General features: G+C 42.1%; 1 protein-coding gene across 1 annotated transcript in view; it reads left to right on the top strand.

Annotated features, from left to right (window-relative positions):
- Fntb (farnesyltransferase, CAAX box, beta) overlaps window positions 1–25508 on the top strand; it is a 56120-nt gene that overhangs the window by 19757 nt on the left and 10855 nt on the right. Inside the window, exons 3-8 of the mRNA XM_042691796.1 lie at window positions 2638–2710; window positions 5429–5520; window positions 15340–15486; window positions 15587–15670; window positions 19333–19419; window positions 21356–21485. Coding sequence (XP_042547730.1) covers window positions 2638–2710; window positions 5429–5520; window positions 15340–15486; window positions 15587–15670; window positions 19333–19419; window positions 21356–21485 — 613 coding nt within the window. The remainder of the gene's footprint in view (window positions 1–2637; window positions 2711–5428; window positions 5521–15339; window positions 15487–15586; window positions 15671–19332; window positions 19420–21355; window positions 21486–25508) is intronic.

Raw genomic sequence — 25508 nt, 5'->3', positions numbered from 1 at the left:
TGTTTTTCCCCTGGAAAATAACTAACTAATGTATAGCAAACACTATGAACAGGTCCATTAAGAGAAATCAGGAGGGCCTGGAGCAGATTCAAGTGGTAAAGCATCTGCCTAGCAAGTGCCTGGCCCTGAGGTCAAATCTCAATACTACCAGAAAAAGAGAGAAGGGAATGAAAGGGAGAGAGGAGGAGAGGAAGGATAGAAGGATTGATTGAGAGATATTGTGAGAGAAAGGGATTAGGAATTCTGGCTCCAAATTCTTTGCTGTCTTGCCCTTATTGATGGTCTCACAGACTTTCATGGTTTTTCTTGTCCATTAGACCCATCCTGGCCTTGGCTTCCAACATGCTCAACCAGACATGTGATAAACTATTTCAGCAGTTCACTTAACTCTTTTCATGTTGTCCCTTCTCAGCTTACCTGCTCTTCCCTTAGCTTCCCATTGTGGCTTCTAATAGAGTCCCAGCAAGACTGGGGAAAATGAGGGAGAGCCAGTCTGGCCCACATAGTGAGATGCTATTCAAACAAACAAACAAACAAACAAAAAATCCAACAACAACAAAAAAATTACCAAGGAAAGATGTCACTTAATAGCGCCTGCTAACTGGCTTCACCAAAATTTCACGTTCCTTAACTTGTACTGGGCCTTCACTAACTACCTTATAATCCTTTTATTCATCTCATATATTGATTCCCAAATAATCCCTCCCCCACCAAACCACAGCTCTCCTGAGATTTTGGTCCTCATTCCTGAGAAATTGGAGGTTGTCCCAGATGAGTTTCTTGCCTCCTCCCTCCTCCCTCCTTCAGAGTCTTAGCTTTGGCTGGTTCCCTACTCCCACCACCATCTCTGTCTAAGGATGTAGAATCTCACATCTCCTGCTTCCTAAAATACTTGAGATTCTTAAATTTCCTTCCTTCCTTCCTTCCTTCCTTCCTTCCTTCCTTCCTTCCTTCCTTCCTTCCTTCCTTGTGCTGGTTACTGGGGCTTAAACTCAGGGCTTTCCACTCTTGCTTGCTTTTTTTTTCTCAAGGTTGATACTCCCTCTACCACTTGAGCTCTGTCTCTACTTCTAGCTTTTTGGTGGTTAATTCAAGATAAGAGTCTCACAGACTTTTCTGCTCAGGCTGGCATTGAACTTCAACCCTCAAGTCTTAGTCTTTTGAGAAGCTAGGATTACAGGCATGACCCACCAGCACCTGGCCATTGTTAGTCTTGGTCCCTCCTCTCAAAAAATTTTTTTTTCTTTTAAGAAAATCAGCGTCTTTCTATTGAGATTGGAGTCTTTATGTATGGGATGACCTCAAATCCCAATCCTCCCACCCTCAGCCTCCCAAGTAGCTAGGGGTGAGCCACTCATACCTGGCAATACCTGTCAGGCTTTTTAGTTTCTTCATTTCTCTCTCTCTCTCTCTCTCAAATGGTCGTGGGGCTTGAACTCTGGGTCTGGGTGCTGTCCTTCAGCTCAAGGCAAGCGCTCTACCACTTGAGCCACATGCCACTTCTGGTTTTCTGGTGGTTTATTGGAGATGAATCTCACTTACTTTCCTGCCTGGGCTGGCATTTTGAACTGTGATCCTCAGATTCCAGCCTTCTGAATAGCTAGGATTACAGGTGTGAGCCACCAGTGTCCAGCTTAGGCTTAGTATTTTCTTTATGAGACGTACTCATCCCCTTCACCTCAGGAGTAGTCTGTCTTTTTCCTTTATGAAATCTAGTCATCTGCCCCCTGGCTTTACAGCCATTTCTGTACATACCTCATTTCTATTACTGAATTGGAAAAGGCTTGTTGAGGTAGTGTCCTCATTAATGATCTTATTCTGACCATAGTTACAGTGGGAGTTCTAAAAACAATTGTTGAAATGATTACCTAGAAAGAAGGCTGGTTCTCTTTCCTGTGATTTCTTTAGTCAGCAGGTACAGTGGCTGCCTTGACATTCTTTTCCTTTTTATTCCTTCCATAACCACCCAGCCCCTTTTGCAGCACCCAGCAAGAAGTGCCGCCTCTGTCTCTGCCTGTGCAGGTGGCCATGGGCGGCACATTCCATCTTAAAGCCACTGTTGCTGACCTCAGCGCCAAGGATATGAATGACTGTGGAATACAAACACCATCATCTGGCCAGCATGTGGGTGGTGGAATTTCAGGGCAGGAATAATAGATAGCTAACCATGGAGCAGGCAGGGGAAAATATAGACCTCAAAGAAGTGACCCAGAAGAAATGGCTGAAATGACAGTGGCTAGCCAAGTCAAGGAAGCAGAGAGGCTTCCATATAAATTGTTCCCAGGAAGATAACCTGTTCTGAGGTCCTGGAGGAACTATCTGGATGGATTGTCACTATCTGGCTACATGTAGCTTTTCTACTAGCCCAGGGTCACCTACTTTAAGAGGTGATCAAACTCAGAAAATGGGCCAGTGTAGCATCAGGCACTCCAGATGTATTTAGAGGCAGGCCTCCTTTCCCTTGTGCAGTTGCCCTTTGGGCTTCAGAAGTTGCCAGGTATCCATTTAGTGATTGCAAGGTATGTCTTGAAGGCTAGATGTGCAGGTGCATGTGTGCATGCATATGTGTGCATGTATGTGTGTATGTGTGTAAACAAGTACTACTAGAATAGGCTTACAGGCTCTTTGTCTTTCCAGGCTTATTTTGCAGAGAGAGAAGCACTTCCATTATCTGAAAAGAGGCCTTCGACAACTGACAGATGCCTATGAGGTAAACCATGTGGCTCAGAAACTCTGTCATATTCTCAGCCACATCTTCCGTGTGTGTGTGGGGGGGGGGGGGTGTTTATGCTGGTATTGGGGCTTGAACTTAGGACCTCATACTCTTGCTTTTTCACTCAAGGCTAGGGCTTGAATCACTCCTCCACTTCCAGCTTTTTGCTGATTAATTGGAGATAAGAGTCTCAGACTTTTCTGCCTGGCCTGGACTGGCTTCAAACTATGACCCTCAAATCTCAGCCTCCTGAGTAGCTAGGATTATAGGCATGAGTTACCAGCACCTGGCTATCTTCTCATTTTTTCCTACTATAACACCAAAGGCTATTGGTCCTGACTTGTTAGAGATTCACATATTTACCACATGACTGTGGCAAGAACGGGCTGCTGTCCCACATCCAGGACCTCACTTCTGAAAGGAACAGAACTAAGTCTCTTACTGTCTTGTTGGCCCCCAACAGCCAGTGGAGCACCTTAGATGGGATTGGGCTTTCTTTCCACATTTAATCACAGCTAACAGGTGATTTCCATGCTTTCTCCTAACTCTCTAAACTAGCTAAACTAACTAACTAAACTAACTAACTAAAAGTCAATGACCTACTCATTCCTTATAGGACAAAGTCAACCCTTTTTCTATAACCTGATCTAGTTTTGTTCTGACCAGAGGCCAGTATGTGAATCCCCAAGAGTACTACTTGCAGTTTAACACTGTGAATCCAAATACTGAGTGGCTCTTAAAGCTTATTTCTCAGATCTCTAGGGTTGGGTTCATGAAGGAGCCTTAGTACTGTAGTTGGAATGAGAGGTGGCTTGGCTGGGAATAGGGCTGAGTGGCTGTGCACAGGAGGGCTCCAGGCTCCTGCCCTGCTTTACACTGAACAGCGCCACTTTTAACCTGTTGTATTTTGAGTTTTCTGTATTTGACTATTTGTGGCAGGGATTTTTCAACTCTAATGGCGTGGGGCCTCATTAGGTGGCAAAAATAAATGAATTTAGCAGAATGTGGTCTGTGGGAAAGGGAGATTTCATGTGTTTAATCTCCCCCACCAAGTTGCCAGCATCTGGGAATGTAGACCAAAAGTTGCCAGATCTTTATTTTCCTTCCAAATGAAGCAGAAATTCAGATTTCTGTGTCATTCTCCTATTAGGCTCAATGTTGCAACCAATTTCAGTTAAACTAAAGGACAAAACATATCCATGGGCTAGATTTGGCTGTGGGATATTGGTTTCAATCCTTGACTGAACTCTTCAGTGATTAGGATCCCATCAGCCCTGATAAAGATAATACAGTGTGCATTATCTTTACTCTCCTTCCCCCATTCATTTCACCCTTGTATCTACTGCATGAGCTAGATCAGTCTTTGAGGCATAGCAAGATTCATTTGCTCAAAGGCACATAGCTAGTAAGAGGGAGAGCTGAGATTCAAACTTGGGCCAAACACTTAGCAGTGTCTTCAGTGACCCACCAGAGTGAACTCTAGTAGTGGGTTAGAGCTCAAACCATCAGCACCTTTTGAAGAAGGTAGCTTGTGCCAAAGCGCACTGAATTGAGACTTTAGAGACTTACCGTCTTATCTCAGCTCTGACATGTACTGTTTTTACAAATTTGGAAAAAGTTGTTTTAATCTGTAGAGGTGGAAAGTGGGCACTACTCTTACCTGTCTCCTCCTTGACTTAAATGCTCATAGCTATGTATGATTGTATTAGGATTGAAATCTTCACATGTCACCTTTGGACACCTCTGATGGCTCCTGAGACAATGAATGAGTCAACCTGTTAGTTTTCTTCTCTCCTTCCCCCTCTCCCCCCCGCCACTCTCTCTCTCTCTCTCCCTCTCTCTCTCTATATATATATGTACACACACACACACACACACACACACACACACACACACACACACACACACGATATTGAACCTCAAGCTTTACCCATGCTAGGCCAACTCTACTTTTTGAACCATGACCTCAACTCCTCAAGAGTGTTGATGCCCATGGCAGCAATTGTGCAGGAGTATTTTTCATTCTCTCTTCATGTAATTAACTATACATATATTCTATATCCCAAATAGTTCAAGAATCTAAGCAAGCTAGACATGGCAGTATATGCCCATAAACCCAGAACTCAGAAGGATCATGAGTTTGAGGTCAGCCTGCGTTACAGAGTTGAGTTCTAGGCCAGGCCGCCTGCAGGCTGTGAGACTCTGTCACAGCAACAGCTTGGGAAGCAGCTTTGTTAATTATCATGCCCCAGTGTCTTTTCAGTGCTTGATACAAGTAGATACACACCAAATATTTATTGGCTCAGGGCTTTGTGCTTCCTAGGCAGGTACTCTGCCACTTGAACCACATTCCCAGTTTGCATAGTTTCTGAGTTTATGTGTCTCTTGGGGTCTGTACTGGGAAAACAAGCAGCCCTTAACTTCCTGGTATGTAAGAGGGCCCCTCTTTTGCCTTCCTTGAGTACTTGCGAGGGAGGGACCCACTGAGTTCAAGTTTTAATTAAAAAACTTTAATGCCATTGTCCTTTTCTCACAGATGGTTATTTTAGCTCTGACTAAGGCTACAAAGCAAAGCCTCCTTCATTCACTGTGGTCCAAAGCCAGGGTACCTTCCTCCTCTTGCTGGGCTGCAGGGAGTAAGACACATGTAGCCTTGTTAGCAGTGTCTTGGAATGATTGAATAAAGAGTGTGTTTTCTCCCTTTGCCTCTCACAGTGTCTGGATGCCAGCCGCCCATGGCTCTGCTACTGGATCCTGCACAGCTTGGAACTACTAGATGAACCTATCCCCCAGATAGTTGCTACAGAGTGAGTCTGGCTTTGGGGAGTCTGGAGTTCACTCTGGATTTATATCTTGAGTTTTGGATTCTATTTGTTTTGTTCCTGTTGTATTTGTTGTGAATGGAAATATAAACCAAACAAAAAACAAGCAAAAAACTCCAATGCTACCAAAAAACCCTTGCCCTTCTCTTGACCTCCAACAACTTCCTGAAACTCCTCCACAAGCCTATTGTAAGCTAGTGGGTAGAAAAGACTTTGAACTCCTCTAAGAAGGGCTCCGGTTCTTCTGTGGTCTTTTCTTTTGGCTCTTGCCTCTGATCTTTGAGAAGAGTCTTTATCATCAACTCTGAGAGACATGATTTTGCCAGAAAGTATAAAATGTGTTTGCATAGCTGCTGTGGGAAAGTGTGTACCAGCTCAATGAACAAGAATGCCTCTGACTTTCATAAACATCTCCAAAGAAGTGGAGTGCCTGAACAGGATAGTTCTTGACAGGACTGGATGGTTACTGTGTGCTATGATTCAAGGATCTTAGCAGCTTAGATTCCTCCCAAGCTGCTCATGCAGATGGCCTTCCTAAATTCATCACAATTTATATTTTGTGTGTATATGAGTGCATGCGTGCATGTGTGTGTGTGTGTGCGCACACGCACACGCACGCGCATCTGTGTGCATGACAGTGCTGGGCTTGACCTCAGGGCCTCGGTGCCATCCCTTAGTTTTTTCACTCAAGGTTGGTGTTTTACCAATAGAGCACATCTCCACTTCTGGCTTTGCTTGTTAATTGGAGAGAAGAGTCTCAGCGACTTTTCTGCCCATTCTGGCTTTGAACCAAGATGTTCAGATCTCAGGCTCTGAGAGCTAGGATTACAGGAGTAAGCCACTGGCTCCCACTTCACAATTGATATCTTAAGGAACCAAAAACGGATCATGCCTTGCATCTCTGGGATATCTGGGATGGGAAAGGAGAGCCAAAAATTGGATCTAAGAGGTCCATTGGGAGCAAGCTTGAGTTCTGCTATTCTCATACTCCTGAGGGTGAGGGACCAGCACTTGGAGCCTCCTGAGCTAGGATCATTTTTCCTCAGCACAAAGTGGCAGCCATGACCATGGAAGCTTACTGGAGCCCTCCTGGGTCACAGTGCCCCTGCCTTGGTCACATTGTCAGGTCAAAAGAACAGAACTCACATTGTCTCATTCATTCTCTTTTAACAATAACCTCTCATTCTTGAGTTCCTGGGCAGGGTGTCTTGTGATGAATGTGGATAGGGAAGATAATAAAGAATTAGGCCACTAACCCTTGTGGTGGGTACCATGCTTTCTGAGTCAGAGGGAAGATAGGCATTTTTTTTTTTTTAATCATCAGGATGCTGTGGCAAGCCTGCTTGCTTCCAGCACTGGAAGTGGAGTTGGACAGAGTTTCTGCAGTAACAGGAATTTTTCTTTGTCAAAATAAAGGCCTATGTGTTTTTGAAATACCAGTTGAAGGCTGGGGGTTGTTTGGGAAGTCTCCCCCTACACCTACACAATCAGGATGTATGTGAGAACCAGAAAGCCAAACATTTCAGACAAGCAAGAAGAACTGTGAGGATTCTGTTATGGTGATGCAGAAGATAGGTACCCGCGAGGAGGACCAGTTTGTCACGAGGGCTTCTGCAGTGGGAGAACTCAGTGTGGACTTTGAGCTTTGTCCAGGTTATGTGGTTTGTTGCTGAGGCTTGCTTGAGGATGCATCAGAGCTGATTCTGTGGCAACATCTGATAAGAAGAGGGGACGCTTTGAAGAGCTCACCTCAATGAACAATGAGCAACAACCTAAATACTGATATGAGGGTATGCTCTCAAACAGGTTAAATGTTCAAGTAAATTATAGTACAATACATGCAATGAAATATTACCATCATTAAAACTATATATACATAAATGTGTTTATTGCCTGTAAGAATGTATATACCCTTACAAAGAGATATGAAGTGAAAATGACTTTACAGGCGAAAAGTGAATAGTTATATACATAAAAAACCAGATGGATGTAATATACCCATCATTGCAATTCTGAATAGAGGTTAAACTGATTTAAAATGTTTCCTTTTGAAGCTTACTGCATTTTGTTTCTGTAATGAACCTTCACTGTTTTGTAGTCAGCAAAATGTTTGAACAATAAAGACCTACCCGGCATGGTAATGCAGGCCTGTAATACCAGCACATAGCTGGCAGAGGAAGAAGGAAAGAGAATTTGAGGCCAGCTAGGGTTGGTTACATAACAAGATCCTGTCTTAAAAACAAACTAGCTGATTTGTCCCAATTTCAAGAATTTTCTATTTTATAGCTGCCTTAAAGCTTTATCCATGATTCTTATGAGCATTAATTTTAATAACTTTTTCTTTTTTTTTTTTTGAGACAAGGTCTATGCAACCAGGAAGGTCTCTCCCTGATCTTCTTATCTCCCCTCTTGAGTGCTAGGAATATAAGCATGTACTACTATGACTAATTATGATCTTAAGAACTATGAAAGAATGACAAATTTAATAGCGCTATGGCTCAAAGTGGTAGAGCACTAGCCTTGAGCAAAAGAGCTCAGTGACAGTCCTAAGCTCTTGAGTTCAAGCCCCATGTCTGGCAATAAAATAAAATAAAAAATAAAATATTTTAGCCCAGTTTGGTGGCTCATGCCTATAATCCTAGTCACTTAAGAGGCTGAGATCTGGAATCACTGTTCAAAGCCAATCTGGCAGAAAAGTCTGTGAGACTGTAAGACTGTTATTTTCAATTAACCACCTGAAAACTCTGTGGCTCAAAGTGGTAGAGTGCTTGCCTTGAGCAAAAATAGCTTAGAGACAGCACCCAGGCCCCAAGTTCAAGCCCCATGTTCCAACACACACACACACACACACACACACACACACACACACACACACACACACACACACACACACACACACACACACACACACACACGAACGATAGATTTGGCCAGGCATGGTGGCTCATATTTATAACCCCAGCTATTAGGGAGATGGAGATGATGGTAGAAGGATCTCAGTCTAAAGCCAGCTTAGGCAAATAGTCTAAGACCTTACCTGAAAAATCACTAAAGCAAAAAAGGCTCAATTGGTAGAGTACCTGCCTACCAAGTGTGAGACCCTTACCTCAAATCCAGTACTTCCTCCAAAGAGAAAAAGAATGACAGTGTTCCAATAATGGTATTGTTTTTTGTTTTAGGCTAAGCAGACAATTAATTCTAGGTACCAATAATAGGTTATGAACACAGGCTAGTAGTTCTGACTACTAAAGAAATAAGCATTTTTTTTGAAGATTCAGAGCAATCTTAATGGCTTTTATAAAAAAGTGTTTTTTAAAGTACTACCTAAAATATGACACTCCCTTTTATTTTGCACAAGGAAAAGGAATGCTTTGCAATGCTATCAGTGTTTTTCCCTCATGTAAAAAGGTGACCCAGAAGGCATTTGGGGAGAGTTTTATTGTGTTCCTGCCCTCTTCCCTACCCTCCCTGACATTCAACACATGTGTACTCACACACTTTATGCATGATATGAATGTTTCTCACGCTTTTCTATTTTGTTCTCTCTGATGCTTCTGTTTGTTTATGGAATGGTATGACAAAGCAGGGTTCCCTCTAGTGGACAAAAATCACTTGATCAGCTACTGTGACTGCTGAACCAAATTAGCAAGGCTAGGCTTTTATTACGGCCAAAAATCAGATGTTTCAAGAACAATAAATATATTCACAGGTAGGAATTTAGCTTGCCTCCTAAGAGATTACACATGCGAATTTATATGTGTGTTTACATAAAATACGTTAGATGTTTGCTTTATTTAATGGTTTAACACTGAAGGAAGTACTTTAATGAGATTACCATTCTTTTCTATTAAAAGCAACTTTAATGAAACAAACAGCAAAATAAAAATTACAGGGAGACATTGACACTACCGAAGTGAGGTTTTTAATTTTTATAATTAAGTTAGTTTAATTTAATACTATTTAACTTAATACTATTTTAGAACTTTTCAGTTTATAAAGCTTTTCCAAAGAAATTCAAAACTTGCTATTTCTGTGCTTTATTGTTTCTAAAGGCTAATTGTTTTTAAAAAAGAAAAGACTATTGGGAGCTCCTTATATAATTTTAGTAGTACTGTAGATTGAATTCAGGGCCTCATTTGCAAGACAGGTACTCTACCATTCAAGCTACTCTACCAGTCCCTTTATTTTGTTGCTCATTTTCCTGATTGGGTCTTACTTTATATTTAGGTCAGCGTGGACTGAGATCTTCCAATTTGTACAGGGATAACAGGTGTGCACCACTGTACCCAGCCATTGTACTTCCCCTGTTAACTTGGAATGACAGGTATCTAGCACTATACCTAGCTATTGGTTGAGATAAAGTCTCCCAAACTTGTATGCTATGCTGGCCTTAGGCCTAGTCATCTGGTCTCTGCATCCCAAGTTGCCAGAATTATAGGCTTGAGCCACTGTGCCCTGCCTATTTCCTTCTAATTTTCTAATGAAAATATAATTAGTATGTTTTCTTGCCATTCAGTGAGGACACTATTTAATCTAGGCAGTGTGCTTTGGGGACCAACTTCTGATGGCATCTAGAGGGTATAGATCAGGGATGTTGCTGATTGTACCACCATCTCTGAAAGGGAACTGTCCACCCCAAACATCAGTAAGCCAAAGGTAAAGTAACCTACTTAGACTTGGCCACATTTTCCAAACAGCAGACATGGAAAGGATTGTTGGTGTTTGGTGGGAGTTCTGTGAATAGCTCCAGCCTCCTAGAACCAACAATAGATGCTGCTTATCTTTTACTGACCTATTAGTGGCTCCACCAAGGGGGAACATTGCCTCTCTCAGCTATGTTGAATGAAGATGTTTTACAGTCTAACATTTGGAAGAATTAGTACTAGAAGAAGCATTATGTCACTCATGTATCTTGCATTTGCCTCTATTCCTAAGCCAAGATGATTGCTTTTCCAAAATGTCCATTATCTTTATAATCTATTTAGGCCTTGAATCTGTGCTAACATCTTTTTTTGCTGTAGTTGTTTTGTTGTTTTTGTTGTTGTTGTTGTTCAGTGTACTGGAGTTTGAACCCAGGCCTTCCTGCATGTTAGGCAAGCACTGAGCTACATTCTGAGTCTTATGGTTTTGTGTTTTTTTTTTTTTTTTCCTTAATCTAGCCTAAATTCTTGCTTTAGGTTAGCCTCAATTTTGACTGTTAGAAAGTTTGTAAAATTATGCTTTGCATATATGAAGTGTTTTGCTGAGTAGTATCTTCACTATGGTTGTCCATAATATTAAGCCTTTTAATATTTTGTTCCCTTCTCATCCTTAGTATCATTTTTTGATGTTTAGGTATTTTTATAAGTATAATCTGAATTCTCTTTGAGTTGGAACAATAGAAATGGAAGCTAAGGGCCAGATAATTGTTTCTGGCCAATGCTGTGTTTACAATGATGCTTTTTTTTTTTTTTTTTTTTTTTTTTTGTCAGTCGTGGGGCCTGAACTCTGGGCCTGGGCGCTGTCCCTCAGCTCTTCAGCTCAAGGCGAGCGCTCTACCACTTGAGCTACAGCGCCACTTCTGGTTTTCTGGTGGTTTATTGGAGATAGGAGTCTCACAGTCTCTCCTGCCCGGGCTGGCTTTGAACCGCGATCCTCAGATCTCAGCCTCCTGAGTAGCTAGGATTACAGGTGTGAGCCACCAGCACCCGGCCCTACAATGATGCTTTAATAATTATATTTTGTTATTGATTGGCCACAATCAATAATTCTCTGGACCTAAATTCTCTGGTCCTTTTCCTGATGTATTTCCGGTCATTTTCTATCTTGTATCTTTATGATTTCTCACTCCACCCTTTCCCTAAATATATTACTTGCTTCTTGTGCCTGTTTCACTTTTTTAAAAATTCTTAGTAGTCTTTGATTTGTGCCCCTGTTCATTTTATTTTATTTGACTATTTACTGATCATACTTAATTCCCACTGGTAACAATTCTATCCAGAATCATTTACTCCAACTTTAAACTATCACCTAAAAATCCAAGTAAATTCCTTGTAAGGCAAATAGTTATTCTCTTGCTTTCAACTTGATCCTCTTAACAATTTAATGGTTACTGTTCAATGGAGCCTGCCATGTGGTCTAATATGTTAGCTTCTAGCCAGGCTACTGACACTTGAAATGTGTTCTATGTAACCAAGGAGTTGAATTTTTTTTTTTTTTTGGTCCGGTCATGGGGCCTGAACTCTGGGCCTTGGTGCTGTCCCTCAGCTCTTCAGCTCAAGGCTAGCACTCTACCGCTTGAGACATAGCGCCACTTCCGGCTTTTTTTCTTTTTGCTTATGTGGTGCTGAGGAATCCGAACCCAGGGCCTCATGCATGCAAGGCGAGCGCTCTACCACTGAGCCACCTTCCCAGCCCCGGAGTTGAATTTTTTAATTAAATTAAAACTTAAATAGCCTCATGTGACTAGTGGCCACCAGTTGGACAGTGTAGCTCTATCTCATTGCTACCCAAAATGTGGTTCCCAGGCCGACAGCACTGCCATCACCTGAAAACTTGTTAGAAACACAGAATCTCAGACCAGTCTTAATCCTGAATTAGACTTACTGTGTGACAAGATCCCCAGGTGATTTCCGTGCACACTTAAGTTGAAGAAACACTGGCAGTTGGGTGAACATTGGCATCACATAGGAAGTTTTAAAAATTTCTGCCAGCCTGGCTTACCTTCTGTGATTATGATTTAATTGATATTTAATTGATATTAGGCAGGGGCATTAATTTTTCCCACAACTCCCAAGTTATTCTAATTGTTTAGCAAAGACTAGTGCTCAGACTTTGTGGGTATCTGAGTCATCTGAAAATTTGGTAATATTGAGAGGCCTACATTCTTTCCTGCTTTGATATGCCTGAGCTTCTGTTTATTCTTTATTACTCCATGGGTTCTCATGCTTATACTTTGTGTCTGAAAAAACCATCCTATGTAGAAGAAACTTTTCTACTTTGTTAGTAATAATTATCACATACGCTAGCAATAAAAGCTTTGCTAATATTAATGATAACTGATCTGCGTCTACCTTTACTATGCATATGTCCTTAGCATATCTAAGCCATGCTTGTGAACTTATTTTTCACAAGTGTGCCCCTCTTGATGTTTGCATAGTACTTCCTGCTTGTAATTTCTTATTACTTGGTGAATTTTTGGTGTCTAAAATAAGTTTTTCTCCCCCTTTTGGTAGACTGAAGTGTCATGAACATTTTGGTGTTCAGAATTGCTAAGAAGGCTGTTACTGACAGCTGGGTTTGTCATGGCCAATTTGTCAGTTCCTTAAGGTGCAAGTAGGAAGCCTCAGGATCAGAATGTTCTGTAATACAGAAGTGTGAAACTCCAGAGAAGCCTCGCCTCTCTAGCACAACCCTAAGACAGATGCAGTGTGTCAGCTGACGGGGTTTGGCATGGAGGCTAGTACATCCAGATCCCCACTTAGTCCAGACTCTAGGCTACTAGGTCAGAAGTATTTTGTTCTGAGGAGCTAGGGAAGCAAATGGATGGCTCTTCTTCCCATGTAATTGTAACTCCTCTGTACGTATTCTCACAATAAAAAAAAATAAAAGAAAAAGAAACTGTTGAGCTGGGTGTGGTGTTTCAGACCTGGAATCCCAGTTGAAGTTGACGCAGGAGGATTCTAAGTTCGAGGACAATTTGGGCTACATAGTGACATCTTGTCTCTGAAAAAATATCAGTGCTGTTACATTTTTTGTTTTTTTGTTTCCCACTGTGGGAAATCAAACCCTGAACCTCACTCATGTGGCTACTTTTGAATACTTTCCCAACCTCAGACTATTCAGTTAGGTCAGCTAAAACCTTTTGTTTTTCTAGTATGGAAAGGTTTTGGTAGGTCATTCAGGCCACCCTTCATTCGGACTTGAGCTTAGTAGTTTTTTTGTTTCTGGGAGATGACCTAAGAATTTAGGAGGATTTGGTAAACATGTTAAGAATCACTGTATCTCTTTATGAATTTTTTTTTTTTTTAGTTGGTCCTAGGGCATGAACTCTGGGCCTGGGCGCTGTCCTTCGGCTCTTTAGCTCAAGGCTAGTACTCTACCACTTGAGCCACAGCACCACTTCTGGTTTTTTGGTGGTTTATTGGAGATATGTGTCTCATGGACTTTACTGCCTGGGCTGGCTTTGAACCGCCATCCTCAGAGCTCAGCCTCCTGAGTAGCTAGGATTACAGGCGTGAGCCACTGGCGCCTGGCATCTTTATGAACATTTTTATTAAAAATGTGTTGCAGAGTAATCTGTGTACCAAGTTTTAGTCTCAAGCCTTGTTTCCTACAGCAAATTTTTAGAAGTAAATGAGCATTTTTTTGACCTGTGAGGATTTCAAGACTCAAATGCCACGTCAGTAGCTTTTTCTGTTGCTGTCCTTGCCCAAGTAATGGAGGGCCTGGAATCCAAAGCACATGATATGGAAAAGCAATCATGAACTTGTGTCTTCATGGGGGTTAGCCCTAAGTGGTCTCTCTGTAAGCAGTGGATAAGAAAAAAACGAGGTGAGGGCTGGGAAGGTGGCTCAGTGGTAGAGCGCTTGCCTTGCATGCATGAGGCCCTGGGTTCCATTCCTCAGCACCATATAAACAGAAAAAAACCCGGAAGTGGTGCTGTGGCTCAAGTGGTAGAGCACTTGCCTTGAGCTGAAGAGCTGAGGGAGAGCACCCAGACCCAGAGTTCAGGCCCCACTACCAACAGAAAAAAACTAGGTGAACAAGCCAGAAAAGAAGGCCCCTGACCACTTGAAAGACATGGACTTTGTTCATGTCCTCTTAAGTGGAGGTTTTCCTAACCATAAGGCCTTGTGTGACCTGCAGAGTGTAGGCTAGGGAAGCAACTTGCTAATGAGGGCCGTGTACTTCTTCCTGGTGAACTTCAGAGGACTTTGGACAGATAAGGGCTTTCTTATTTCACCTAAAGCAGGAATATAACTTTTGGGTACCCTGATGCCTTCTCAGAGGCAAACCCTCATTAAAGTTGCTCCCAGTTCAGGAACTGGAACCTCTGTGGATTCATGTGGAAAATTCTCCAAGAACTCACAAATTGCCAAGCTGTCCTTATGACGTGAGCCATTTGGGCTTTGCTTGTGTTCACTTCTGTTGGAGAGCATGACAGGCCCTCTGTCACACTCCTAGCCATGGGGGCAGACTCCACTCAGAGATTGTTCCTTCCTAGCAACAGAAGAAACAGAACAGCAACCCTCCAGGGCACACATGGGAGAGAGAGATGTCTCCAAGTATTCACCACCAGCCAAGGAGAGAATCTAGACTGGGGTGGCTAGTGTGGAAAGAAGCAGTTGACCACTAAGTGCTGGTCAAAATTCAAAGGCAAGGAAGGAGGCTGGATTTCAAATCCAAGATGTGAAGCTGAATGAAAAAATATGAGAAAGGTTTGATAAAGATACACAAGACCCTCACCCTTGTGTATGAAAGGTTGTTTCTTCATTGTCTTTATGAAAGGCAATGCTTAAATACAAAACTGATAGGAATGCATGTAGCTGGAGGTATGGCTCAAAGTGGTAGAAGGCCCTGAATGCAAACCCCAGTACTACAAGAACAGCAACAGGAAAAGATTGGAAGACATACTGAACTGATGATAGTTTAGTGGAAAGCTAAGCCTCTGGGCGAGGGGACATTATTTTTAACAAATAAGAGGTAAGGGATTTTCCAACTTTAGAGGTAGGGAAGCTAGCAGAAAGATGGGCAATCTGGTGGCATTGGAATTTTGAAATGAATGTTCTCTGACTTTGTTTTTCCCCTTGGCCATGTAACTAGTGTGTGTCAGTTCCTGGAGCTGTGTCAAAGCCCAGAAGGTGGCTTTGGAGGAGGCCCTGGGCAGTACCCACACCTCGCACCTACCTATGCAGCTGTCAATGCACTATGCATCATTGGCACCGAGGAGGCCTACGATGTCATTAACAGGTATGACCACAGCCAGCAGTGACAGAGACCCGGAAGGGCTGCCCGGCTGCTGTACCTCACTGACCACTGTTTCTGCCTCTCTCCCTCCTGCTTGCCTCAGAGAGAAGCTTCTTCAGTATCTGTACTCACTAAAGCAGCCTGACGGCTCTTTTCTCATGCACGTTGGAGGTGAGGTAGACGTAAGGTGAGTGGGGGTTTTCTCAGGTGGTTGCATCCATGGCTTCTGGAGCTCAACTGTGTTAGTGATGCCAGGCCAGAAAAGCAGCATGGCAGATGTACTGCTTTATCCCACTGAGCAACGTGCAGAATGATGTGTCAGTGACACAAGGCCACAGTGATTGGGGAAGTGATACAGATATCCTAAGAGTCATTATCTCTTCTTTATGTAAAGGCCATAAAACATAAGTAAAATAAGCTGGGTGCCGGTGGCTCATGCCTGTAATCCTAGCTACTGAGGAGGCTGGGATCTGAGGATTGCAGTTTGAAACTATCCCAGGCAGGAAAGTCCAGGAAAGTCTTAGCTCCTAACTACCAAAAAAGCTGGAAGCTTCAGAGCTGTGGCTCTGCAAAAAAGCTTAGGAACAGCACCCAGGCCCTGAGTTTAAGCCCTATGACCAACAAAAAAAGAAAAAGAAAAAAATCTTTATGTTTGCTATAAAATTATATACTGTGATATGACTATACAGTGTAATATTATAACTCAGATATAATATATATTAATGTACATTATTGACATACTTATTTATATAAGTAATATAGTTCATCTCTTGTGGAGAAAAAAAAAAGTCCCAGCAGTGACTCAGTAAATACTTTCTGTTGAATTTGATGAAATCCTGAGAATGCTGAACACCTGAGCTTCTCCCTAGTCAGTGATCATTCCTTCCCAAGGTGCAGAGAGCCTTATGGGCCAATAGAGTGCAGTGCAGTGATGTTGCACTAGCACACTGGTACTTGCTTATCAAGGCACTGTGTCTGATATGCTTGTAGCAAGTAGCTTCTTTACCTGGCAGGATATTACTTATGAGGCATGTAGAGAAATCACTGAATAAGTTATTTCTCAAAGGCAGTGGTTATTGAGATTTTATATCATTTTCTAATTATTTAGTCTGAAAAAGATATTTTTTGTGAGTTTTCTATATCAAAACTATCTTATTACCATTATTGTCTAGGTTTGCCTCTGGGCACATTGATTAATATTCCGGCTTAAGTATCTGATTTATTCATTGGTTTGGAGGTATAGAGAAAGAGCTGTGTGTGGTGGTGGCACTGCACATTTCAATGGAGGCTGAGGCCAGAGGGTCATGAGTTTGAAGCTACCTGGGCTACAGAGTGAGATTAGGCAAAAGCAAATGACCCATAGCAAGACTCTTTTGTTATTTTCTCATGTACCTTTCTCAGTATGATTATTCTTCAGCTCATTTATTCTAGCACCAGCCTTTCTCTCTGTTCTTGTTTATACCTGATAGACAAATGCAGGACAACTTCAATAGGATGGATGTGTTCCTCTGAGCCATAGTCTCCTCTACTTCTCTCTTCTGGGAATATTCCATCATGGAGGCCATGCTTTTTATTTGCACAGTGGAGGAAGATATGAATAATGGATAAAAGTTTGTAGTCTGCATCCAGTTTCTTGAGGCAGGGATCAGCATTAACAAAAGTTGATGTGATGCTGGGTGCTGGTGGCTAATGCCTGTAATCCTGGCTACTTATTAGGAGGCTGAGATTTGAGGATCACAGTTTGAAGCCAGCTTGGGTAGCAAAGTCCATGAGACTCTTAATTCCAAGAAATGACTCAGAAAAAGCTGAAAGTGGTGTTGTTGCTCAAGTGGTAGAACACTAGCCATGAGCACAAAGAAGCTCAGGAACAGCACCAAGGCCCTGAGTTCAAGCCCCAGGACTGGAAAAAAAAAATTAATATGACAGAAAAGGATATCTGCAAGACAGGAAAGGCTGAGTGTTACTGAAATGTAGGGAGCCTGTGGTCAGAAGGAGCCATGAAGCTGAAGACAGCGCAGAAATGGACTGAGGAGGTCCAAAACACTCCTTCCAGATTCTGGAGTTTATTTTTGTGGTATTAAGTAGAAAGTGACGTGATCTGATTTGTATCTTGCTAGAAATTTTCCAGGTGTCCAGGTGCACTGAATAGATTGTAGTGTTTTTGCAAAAGTCTTCAGTTTCAGGGCTGGATGAAGGGAGACTGGACAGGAGATTGATCCAGTTGGAAGATAGCGATTCAGATTTGGATGACAGCAGAGAGGATGAAGTAATGGAGAGAAGCAAACAAATTGGAGTCCTTGGATGGCTGGACACATGGAAGGAGGAAGGAAGAAACCACCTGAAGAACTTGTGTCTTGTTCCCTCCCCAACTCAGTGTGAGATCTAGAATTGGTGACTTTGTCATCACTGCTTAGTTTTTGCATTGATGCAAGGCAAATGCCATCACAAGCTACCTCCCTGCTTCATAGGTTACATTAGGATTCAGAGCCTCAAAAAATACGTCTGAGGCTATTCCAGAGGCTGAAGACCTGGGCAATTGGATCAAATTTTTGTAGTTAGCTTATGGTAAATGCCAACATTTGGTGCTGGCACACATGACTCTTTCAGGCTTCCAATGCCTGCTGGTGCAGCTAAGCTTTGCCCTGCTTTGGCCAGCAGGAACCAGGCTGACAACCGTGCTAGTAGGATTATCCTGCTTATAGCTAATGCAGAGATTTCTATGGAATACTCAGTAAGTTTGACTTTGTGTTGTTTTATATTGTAAAAGATGAGAGAAGCTGAACTAGAATGTATACTGAGAAGAATTAGGGCTGGGATGGTAAAAATTATCCCAAATCAAAAGTGGGATAATGCTTTAAAAAAAAAGAAGACCTTGAGCCTAGTGCCAGTGGCTCACGCCTGTTATCCTCGCTACTCAGGAGGCTGAGACTTGAGGTTTGAGGTTCAAAGCCAGCCCAGGCAAGAAAGTCTGTGAGACTCTTATCTCCAACCGGAAGTGACACTGTGGCTCAAGTGGTAAAGCACTCGCCTTGAGCTGAAGAGCTCAGGGACAGCGCCCAGGCCCAGAATTCAAACCTCATGACTGACCAAAAAAACAAACAAACAAAAAAGAAGAGTCTTTGAATATAACTCAGTGGTGGAGCATATTACTTAGCATGAACTCTGGGTTCAATTCCCAGCACCAATAGCAAAAATGAGCAACAATGACGACAGCATTCCTTTGTTTTTATTGGAAGATGTTTCTGTGTGTGTATTGGTGAGATGTTGGAAACTAGAGTTCCTTTCCTCCTGGTGTTTAAGAGCTATGTCTATTCCTGTTCCTCTTGTTTTGCTTAAGCAACTATTAGAGTTCAGTGGTCTGCTCTGGAGTGTGCCTGTTGCAGAAAATGTAAAGTTCTAATTCCTTAGGCACCAATTCCACAGAAATCTGTACAGTCCTGCCATCTGAATGAGAGAGCAGCACATCGGAAGCCCTTGCATATAAACCAGATCCCTGAATGAATAATAGAAACCACTGTAGGTCTTTGAGTAGAGGAGCTAAAGCTACTTTTGACATGAACTGATATGGCTGTTATTTCCTCTGATGTCTATTTGGCCATTTGGAGGTAGGGAGAATAGAATGTCATGTTCTCTCACTGAGGCCATGCTGTGAGCAACTCTGTCCAAATAGAATACCACACCTCTCAGTTGGAGACTTGGGAGGACTGACTAGGTGCCAGGAGTGAGGACGGGAGGTAATCTCTGCTTACTTGGCAAGGCAAGCAATCCACCTACGGAGCTCACTGAGCCAGGACACTAGATGCATTCTTAAATAAAGCACACTATGTTTTCCTCTGTTTGTGTCTCCAGAAGTGCATACTGCGCTGCCTCGGTGGCCTCTCTGACCAACATCATCACTCCAGACCTCTTTGAAGGCACTGCGGAATGGATAGCAAGGTGAGAAAGCCAGGGTTTCCTGACTTCTTGGAGACCAGGTGGCCAAGACTTCACTGTAGACTGCAAAGAAATATAAAATTATAAGAGATGACTCAGGATTACATGATTGTGCATTTAAAAATATTTTAAACTGTTAAGTTTTCCAGCGTTTTATTATTTAGATGGTAAAGGCTCAAAACTTTGGTAAACAGTATAGGTGTGAGTTTGAATTGATTTTAGCAGTCTAGAGCAGTTTAGCAATATCATAAAGTACCCTGGCTATGAATCAGTAATTCCACTCCTGCAGAAACTCTTATGAAAGAGATGAGAGAGCTGGGCACCAGTGGCTCTTGTGTGTAAATCTTGGGTACTCAGGAGACTGAAATCTGAGATTGTAGTTCAAAGCCAGCTCAGGTAGTCAAATCCAAGAGACTTATCTTCAGTTAATCATCAAAAAGCTAGAAGTAGAGCTGTGGCTCAAGTGGCAGAGTACTAGCCTTGAGCAAGAAAGCTGAGGGACAGCACCCTAAGCCCTGAGTTCAAGCCCCAGGACAGGCACACACAAACGGTTACATATATACTATTTTTATTTTATATTTCTCGTCAATGTAGTAGTACTTTTTTTTTAACCATCTAAATATAACAATGTGAAACCACATAGTATACTATGATCTTATTTTTTTCCATTACTTTGATTTTCCTGGAGTTAATGTACATGTCATAAATGTATGCATCAGGAATTCATTCCAGAAATTCTGTCAGAACTATAAAATTATTCCCCACATAGTGAAACACACAGGCAGTCATGTATGGGTATGTGCGTGCATGAGTGCATGCACTTTGTGTGTGTGTGTGTGTGTGTGCCTGCGCACGCGTGTGTGCACGCCTGTGTCCTGAGTTATCCTTCCTGGAGCTCTCTGCCCTCTTGCTTCAGTCTGGGCAGATTGTTCTCAGCTTGTTGCACAGCAGGCATCTACAAGCTTCCTTTTGGCATGAAATTACTTCTTTGCTTTGTTGAAGGCATTACTCTTAGGTTTACTTATTCATTTTAGCGGAGCACATACTAGTGGATCTCCACAAATGACACCTGGGAGGCACACTTTTAAGATCTTGCCTATGTCTGTATTCACAAACTGATTAGTCGTTTACTTGGTTAGAGATTTCTAAGATAGGAATATTATAACTATATTCCTTCTGAATTTTGTAAGCATCATTCCATTACCCTCTCATTTCTAATATATTAATAAAGCAGATAATCCTAGTACTCAACATTTCTTAAAATTTTTATAGTGCTGTTGTAAGGTAATTATTATTTTTTTGTTTTGTTTTTGTCAGTCATAGGGCTTGAACTCTGGGCCTGGGCGCTGTCCCTGAGCTCTTCAGCTCAAGGCTAGTGCTCTACCACTTGAGCCACAGTGCCACTTCCGACCTTTTCTGTTTATGTGGTACTGAGGAATGGAACCCAGGGCCTCATGCATGCAAGGCAAGCACTCTACCACTGAGCCACCTTCCCAGCCTCATAATTATTGTTTAGAAATCGTACTTTAGGCACTCTGGGTTTGGTTCTTTTGTTGTTGGTGGTGGTGGTCATGGGACTGGATCTCAGGGCCTAGTGCTGTCCCTGAGATCTTTTGCTCAAGGCTAGCACTGTACTACTTTTTGCCACAACTCTACTTTTGTTTTTTTGGTGGTTAATTGGAGATAAGAGTCTCATGGACTTTCCTGCCTGGGCTGACTTTGAACCATACCTCTCAGATACCAGCCTCCTGAGTAGCTAGGATTACAGTCATGAGATACCAGCACCTGGCTAAGTCTGTATTTTGAACCAAGATCTGGAATATTTTTATATTCATAATGGTGATGGCTTTTGCCTTTACCTGAGCAAAGTCATTCTCTGCCATCTGCAGTGTGGAGGGGACATGTACACATTCAGTCTGCCTTTCTCAATATCTTCTAGGTGTCAGAACTGGGAAGGTGGCATTGGCGGGGTGCCAGGGATGGAAGCCCATGGTGGCTACACATTCTGTGGCCTGGCTGCACTGGTAATCCTCAAGAAGGAATGTTCTCTGAACCTGAAGAGCTTGTTAGTAAGTATCTGCTGAGCTGTGTCCCCTCAGCTCCAACTCCTAGGGTTGTGACTATGTCGGTCTGATATTCTGGGGAGGTTTGGCTGTGGAAAGACCAATAGAGATAGCCTTGAGCTCAGCACCTTCAAATCCTGGGAGAAGATGGGATGTTGGAGCTCTCAGCACAGTTCTGAGACAATTGAAAGAGTCCAGACTTAGGCTCAGTCTCAGCTTTCTTTTCTGCTGTCTCTCTGCCTGTTTCAAATTTTCTGCACATTGTGCTAAGCCAACTCCAAAGTCCTCTTAACTCTTGCAAACGTGGAATGATCCAGAATACCTTCCTCATACTTCCAAGAAAAGTAGCTTCAGTCTCAGGATTAGTTGCTATCATGTGTCTCAGAAGAGAAAAAGTTGTAAAAACTTGGAAGCATTTTGAAGTGAAGCTTTTTTTTTCTCTCTCGTCTATGTGAATGTTCAGCATCTACATCCAGATGGAGCCAGGTAGTTTCATTGAGGATACCCAAACATTTACATCTAGACCTCCAGCTTCTGGCTGAAATTCAGAATGAATTCAGAAAGCTGTCAGTCTTGAGCACAAATATACACACACACAGCCACCAAAGAGAAACTATTCTCCCTTGTCTTTTGGAGACCTTGCACTCTCTAGACTGTGACTTCCAAGCAAATTAGCTATAACTGACAGTTCTTGAGTGCAGGTTCCAGGCTCCCATCATGGACCCACCGTGGAGTATTTCTGCTATATTGTTTACAGGTTTAGCTAGGAGCATCCTCTTCCTTAGGAAGCTCTTATACATCACATTCTTTTAGAAAGTTTTTCAAAATGACTAGCTTTGTGTACTGGACATAGAGTTTATGAGACACTTGGTGATCTGTTCACCAACAAGGAATGCAACATAAAAGTCCTATGTCCCAGGTGGAACTAAGGAATATAATTATTGACTAAGTATATAATGGTAATATTATATATATATATATACACACACACACACACACACACACACACACACACACACACACACACACACACACACACACACACACACACACACACACACACACACATATGTATACATACCATTGCTGTTTTCTAACCAAGTGACCTTGGGCAAACTGTCTAATTTGTTTGTTTTGTTCTTTTCTCCCTTCTGAAAGGTAGGAAGAACGATTCTTGTTCTTCTTTTTTTTTTTTAGGATTTTTTTTTATTGTGAAAATACCATACAGAGGGGTTACAATTACATGAACAAGATAATGAGTACATTTCTTATCAAGCATTGTTGCCTCCTTCTTTGTTTCCCCTTCCCATACCCCACCCAATCTTCCCCTCCACTCACCAAAGTTGTAAAGTTCGTTTTTCAACATAATGACTTGTACATCTCACAATGGGTTTAAATAGGAATACAGGTGGACCTATAAAGATTTTTTTAAGTTGTAGATACTAAGATGATATTTCTTACTGTTTGAGCTTTCCCTTATATTGATGAAGTATTCCCTCTGGAGAAATAGTCAATGACAGAATGAATAGATCCATATAAATAGCTGCTTTTTCAGAAACACAAAATCCTAATTCAGTAGTTTTAGCAAATGTACAGATCCAGGTGAGTGTCATTTTAAGATACACAAGTTTAAAGATTCCTATTATCAATCAGAATGGTGTTATATATATATTTTTTGAGGACTTTTTTTGTGAAAATACTGTACAGAGGGGTTACAATTACATGGGCAAGATAGTGAGTATATTCTTATCAAGCATTGTAGCCTCCTCCTTTGTTTCCCCTTCCCATCCCTTCCCATTCTCCTCCCCCCACCCCGTCCCCCTACCCAATCCTCCCCCCGCCCAAAGTTGTAAAGTTCGTTTTTGACATATCGACTTGTACATTTCATTGTTGCAATGGGTCCACTTGTATCCCTATTTAAACGATTTGTTTTTTCCCTTCCCCTCCACAAATTATACTGACATCAAATACAATGAAAGCATGGGTTATACCGTGGAGGAGGGACATACAAAGCAACAAAGAAATAATCTTATAAATGTGTTAGAAACAATCGCATGAAAGAGAAAAACATTTGAATACATATCTTAGGGTTCATTTCCCTAACGTCTAACCTTTTCTGCTTGACTCAGACATATACTAGTTATTGCAAATAAGGGAAACCATGGGACCTATGTTTCTTTGGGCCTGGCTTACTTCACTTAATATAATTTTTTCTAACTCTTTCCATTTCCTAACAAATGGGGCAATGTCATTCTTTCTGATGGAGGCATAGAATTCCATTGCGTATATATACCATATTTTCTTGATCCATTCATCTACGAATGAATGGGTTGGTTCCATATCTTAGCTATGGTAAATAATACTGCAATAAACATAGTCGTGCTGGTAGCTTTAGTGTGGTCTTGTTTGGGTAAATGCCCAAAAGTGGGATTGCTGGGTCATAGGGGAGCTCTATGTGGAGTCTTTTGAGGAATCTCCATACTGCTTTCCAAAGTGGTTGAACAAGTTTACACTCCCACCAACAATGCAGTAAGGTTCCCTTCTGTCCACATCCCCTCCAGCATCTGTTGTTGTTAGAGTTCTTGATTATAGCCATTCTAACTGGGGTGAGGTGGTATCTCAATGTTGTTTTGATTTGCATTTCTTTTATGGCTAGGGAGGTTGAGCATTTCATGTGTCTCAATCCTTGTTCTTTGAGGGTTAAAGGAGAGAACTTACACAAACAGCCTTGTTTATACAGTACATGCTCCATAAATGTTAATATTACTCTTACCCAAACTTCCTCCCGCCTTCCCTTCCTTTTGCTTTGGAAGAGCCAGGACCTATATCTAAAGGATTTTATGACTTCCTTAGTCAAGGGAATAGGCTTAGGCATTGGGGAGAAAAAAAATCAATTGCATTTGGGACTACTTAAGCAGTGGGGAAAGAGAAAAATGAATAGATTCCTAGGTAGTGCTTACTTTCTCTCTTCCTGAGTAATGCTTAGTCTACTGCCATCAGATGCCATTATCCCTCGGCACAAGTCATTTAAGACCAACTAGGATGTGTTACTATCTCAACCAACTATGCAAGTTTTTACCTTTTTCCTCTTTTGTGCAAGTCTTGGTGCTTGAACTCAGGGCCGGGGTGCTGTCCCTGAACTTTTTTGCTCTACCACTTGAGCCACAGCTCTACTTCTGGCTTTTTTGGTAGTTAGAGATAAAGAGAATCTTGTGGGCTTTTCTGCCCCAACTGGCTTTGAACCAAGATCCTCAGATCTCAGCCTCCTGAGTTGCTAGTGATAGGTATGAGTCACTGGTGCCCAGCTGGACTTTGTCCTTTTAAGAATTTGTGGCTGGTGGCTCACACCTGTAATCCTAGCTACTCAGGAGACTGAGATCTGAGGATCGAGGTTCAAAGCCAGCTAAGGCAGGAAAGTCCGAGAGACTCTTATCTCCAGTAAACCACTAGAAAACCAGAAGTGGCGCTGTGGCTCAAGTGGTAAAGCACTCGCCTTGAGCTGAAGAGTGCAGGGACAGCACCCAAGCCGTTCAAGCCCCATGACTGACCAAAAAAAAAAAAAAAGAATTTGTGGTTGTGACTGTCACTGAATGTTGCTATGACTACAACTACAACCATTAAGAGAGGTCAGGGCTGCTTTTTCTAATGAGTCCATTGTGTTTATATCCAAGAATTCAATCCAAAAGACTGGGTACTGGGGACATAGCCTACTCTCTACCTTTCAGTGCAGTGATACTGTTCTGTGGTGTCGGCCAGTGGCTGCTCCATAGACTGGGATGGGAAATGAATGTTATATCTGTTCAGAAAGTTGATTCTTTAGCCAACCCCAAGGCTGTCTTGATCTTAGTAGTACAGTGTGTTTAGACGACTTGGAGATAAGGAAGGAATGGTGGTATCACATGTGACCACTGAGTAACATCAAGTGCCAGTGTATAAAGTAAAAGACTCGTATCAGCCAGCCAGTTTCCTTTTGGAGGATGGGAGGCTAAACGGTTAGAGACTACAGCTGATAGTCAAAACAAATGGGTG

The sequence above is a fragment of the Dipodomys spectabilis genome, unplaced genomic scaffold (assembly GCF_019054845.1).
Source record: "Dipodomys spectabilis isolate Male_0828 unplaced genomic scaffold, ASM1905484v1 ptg000146l, whole genome shotgun sequence".
NCBI classification, from domain to species: Eukaryota; Metazoa; Chordata; class Mammalia; order Rodentia; family Heteromyidae; genus Dipodomys; species Dipodomys spectabilis.
This window is presented reverse-complemented; position numbering and strand designations above follow the sequence as displayed.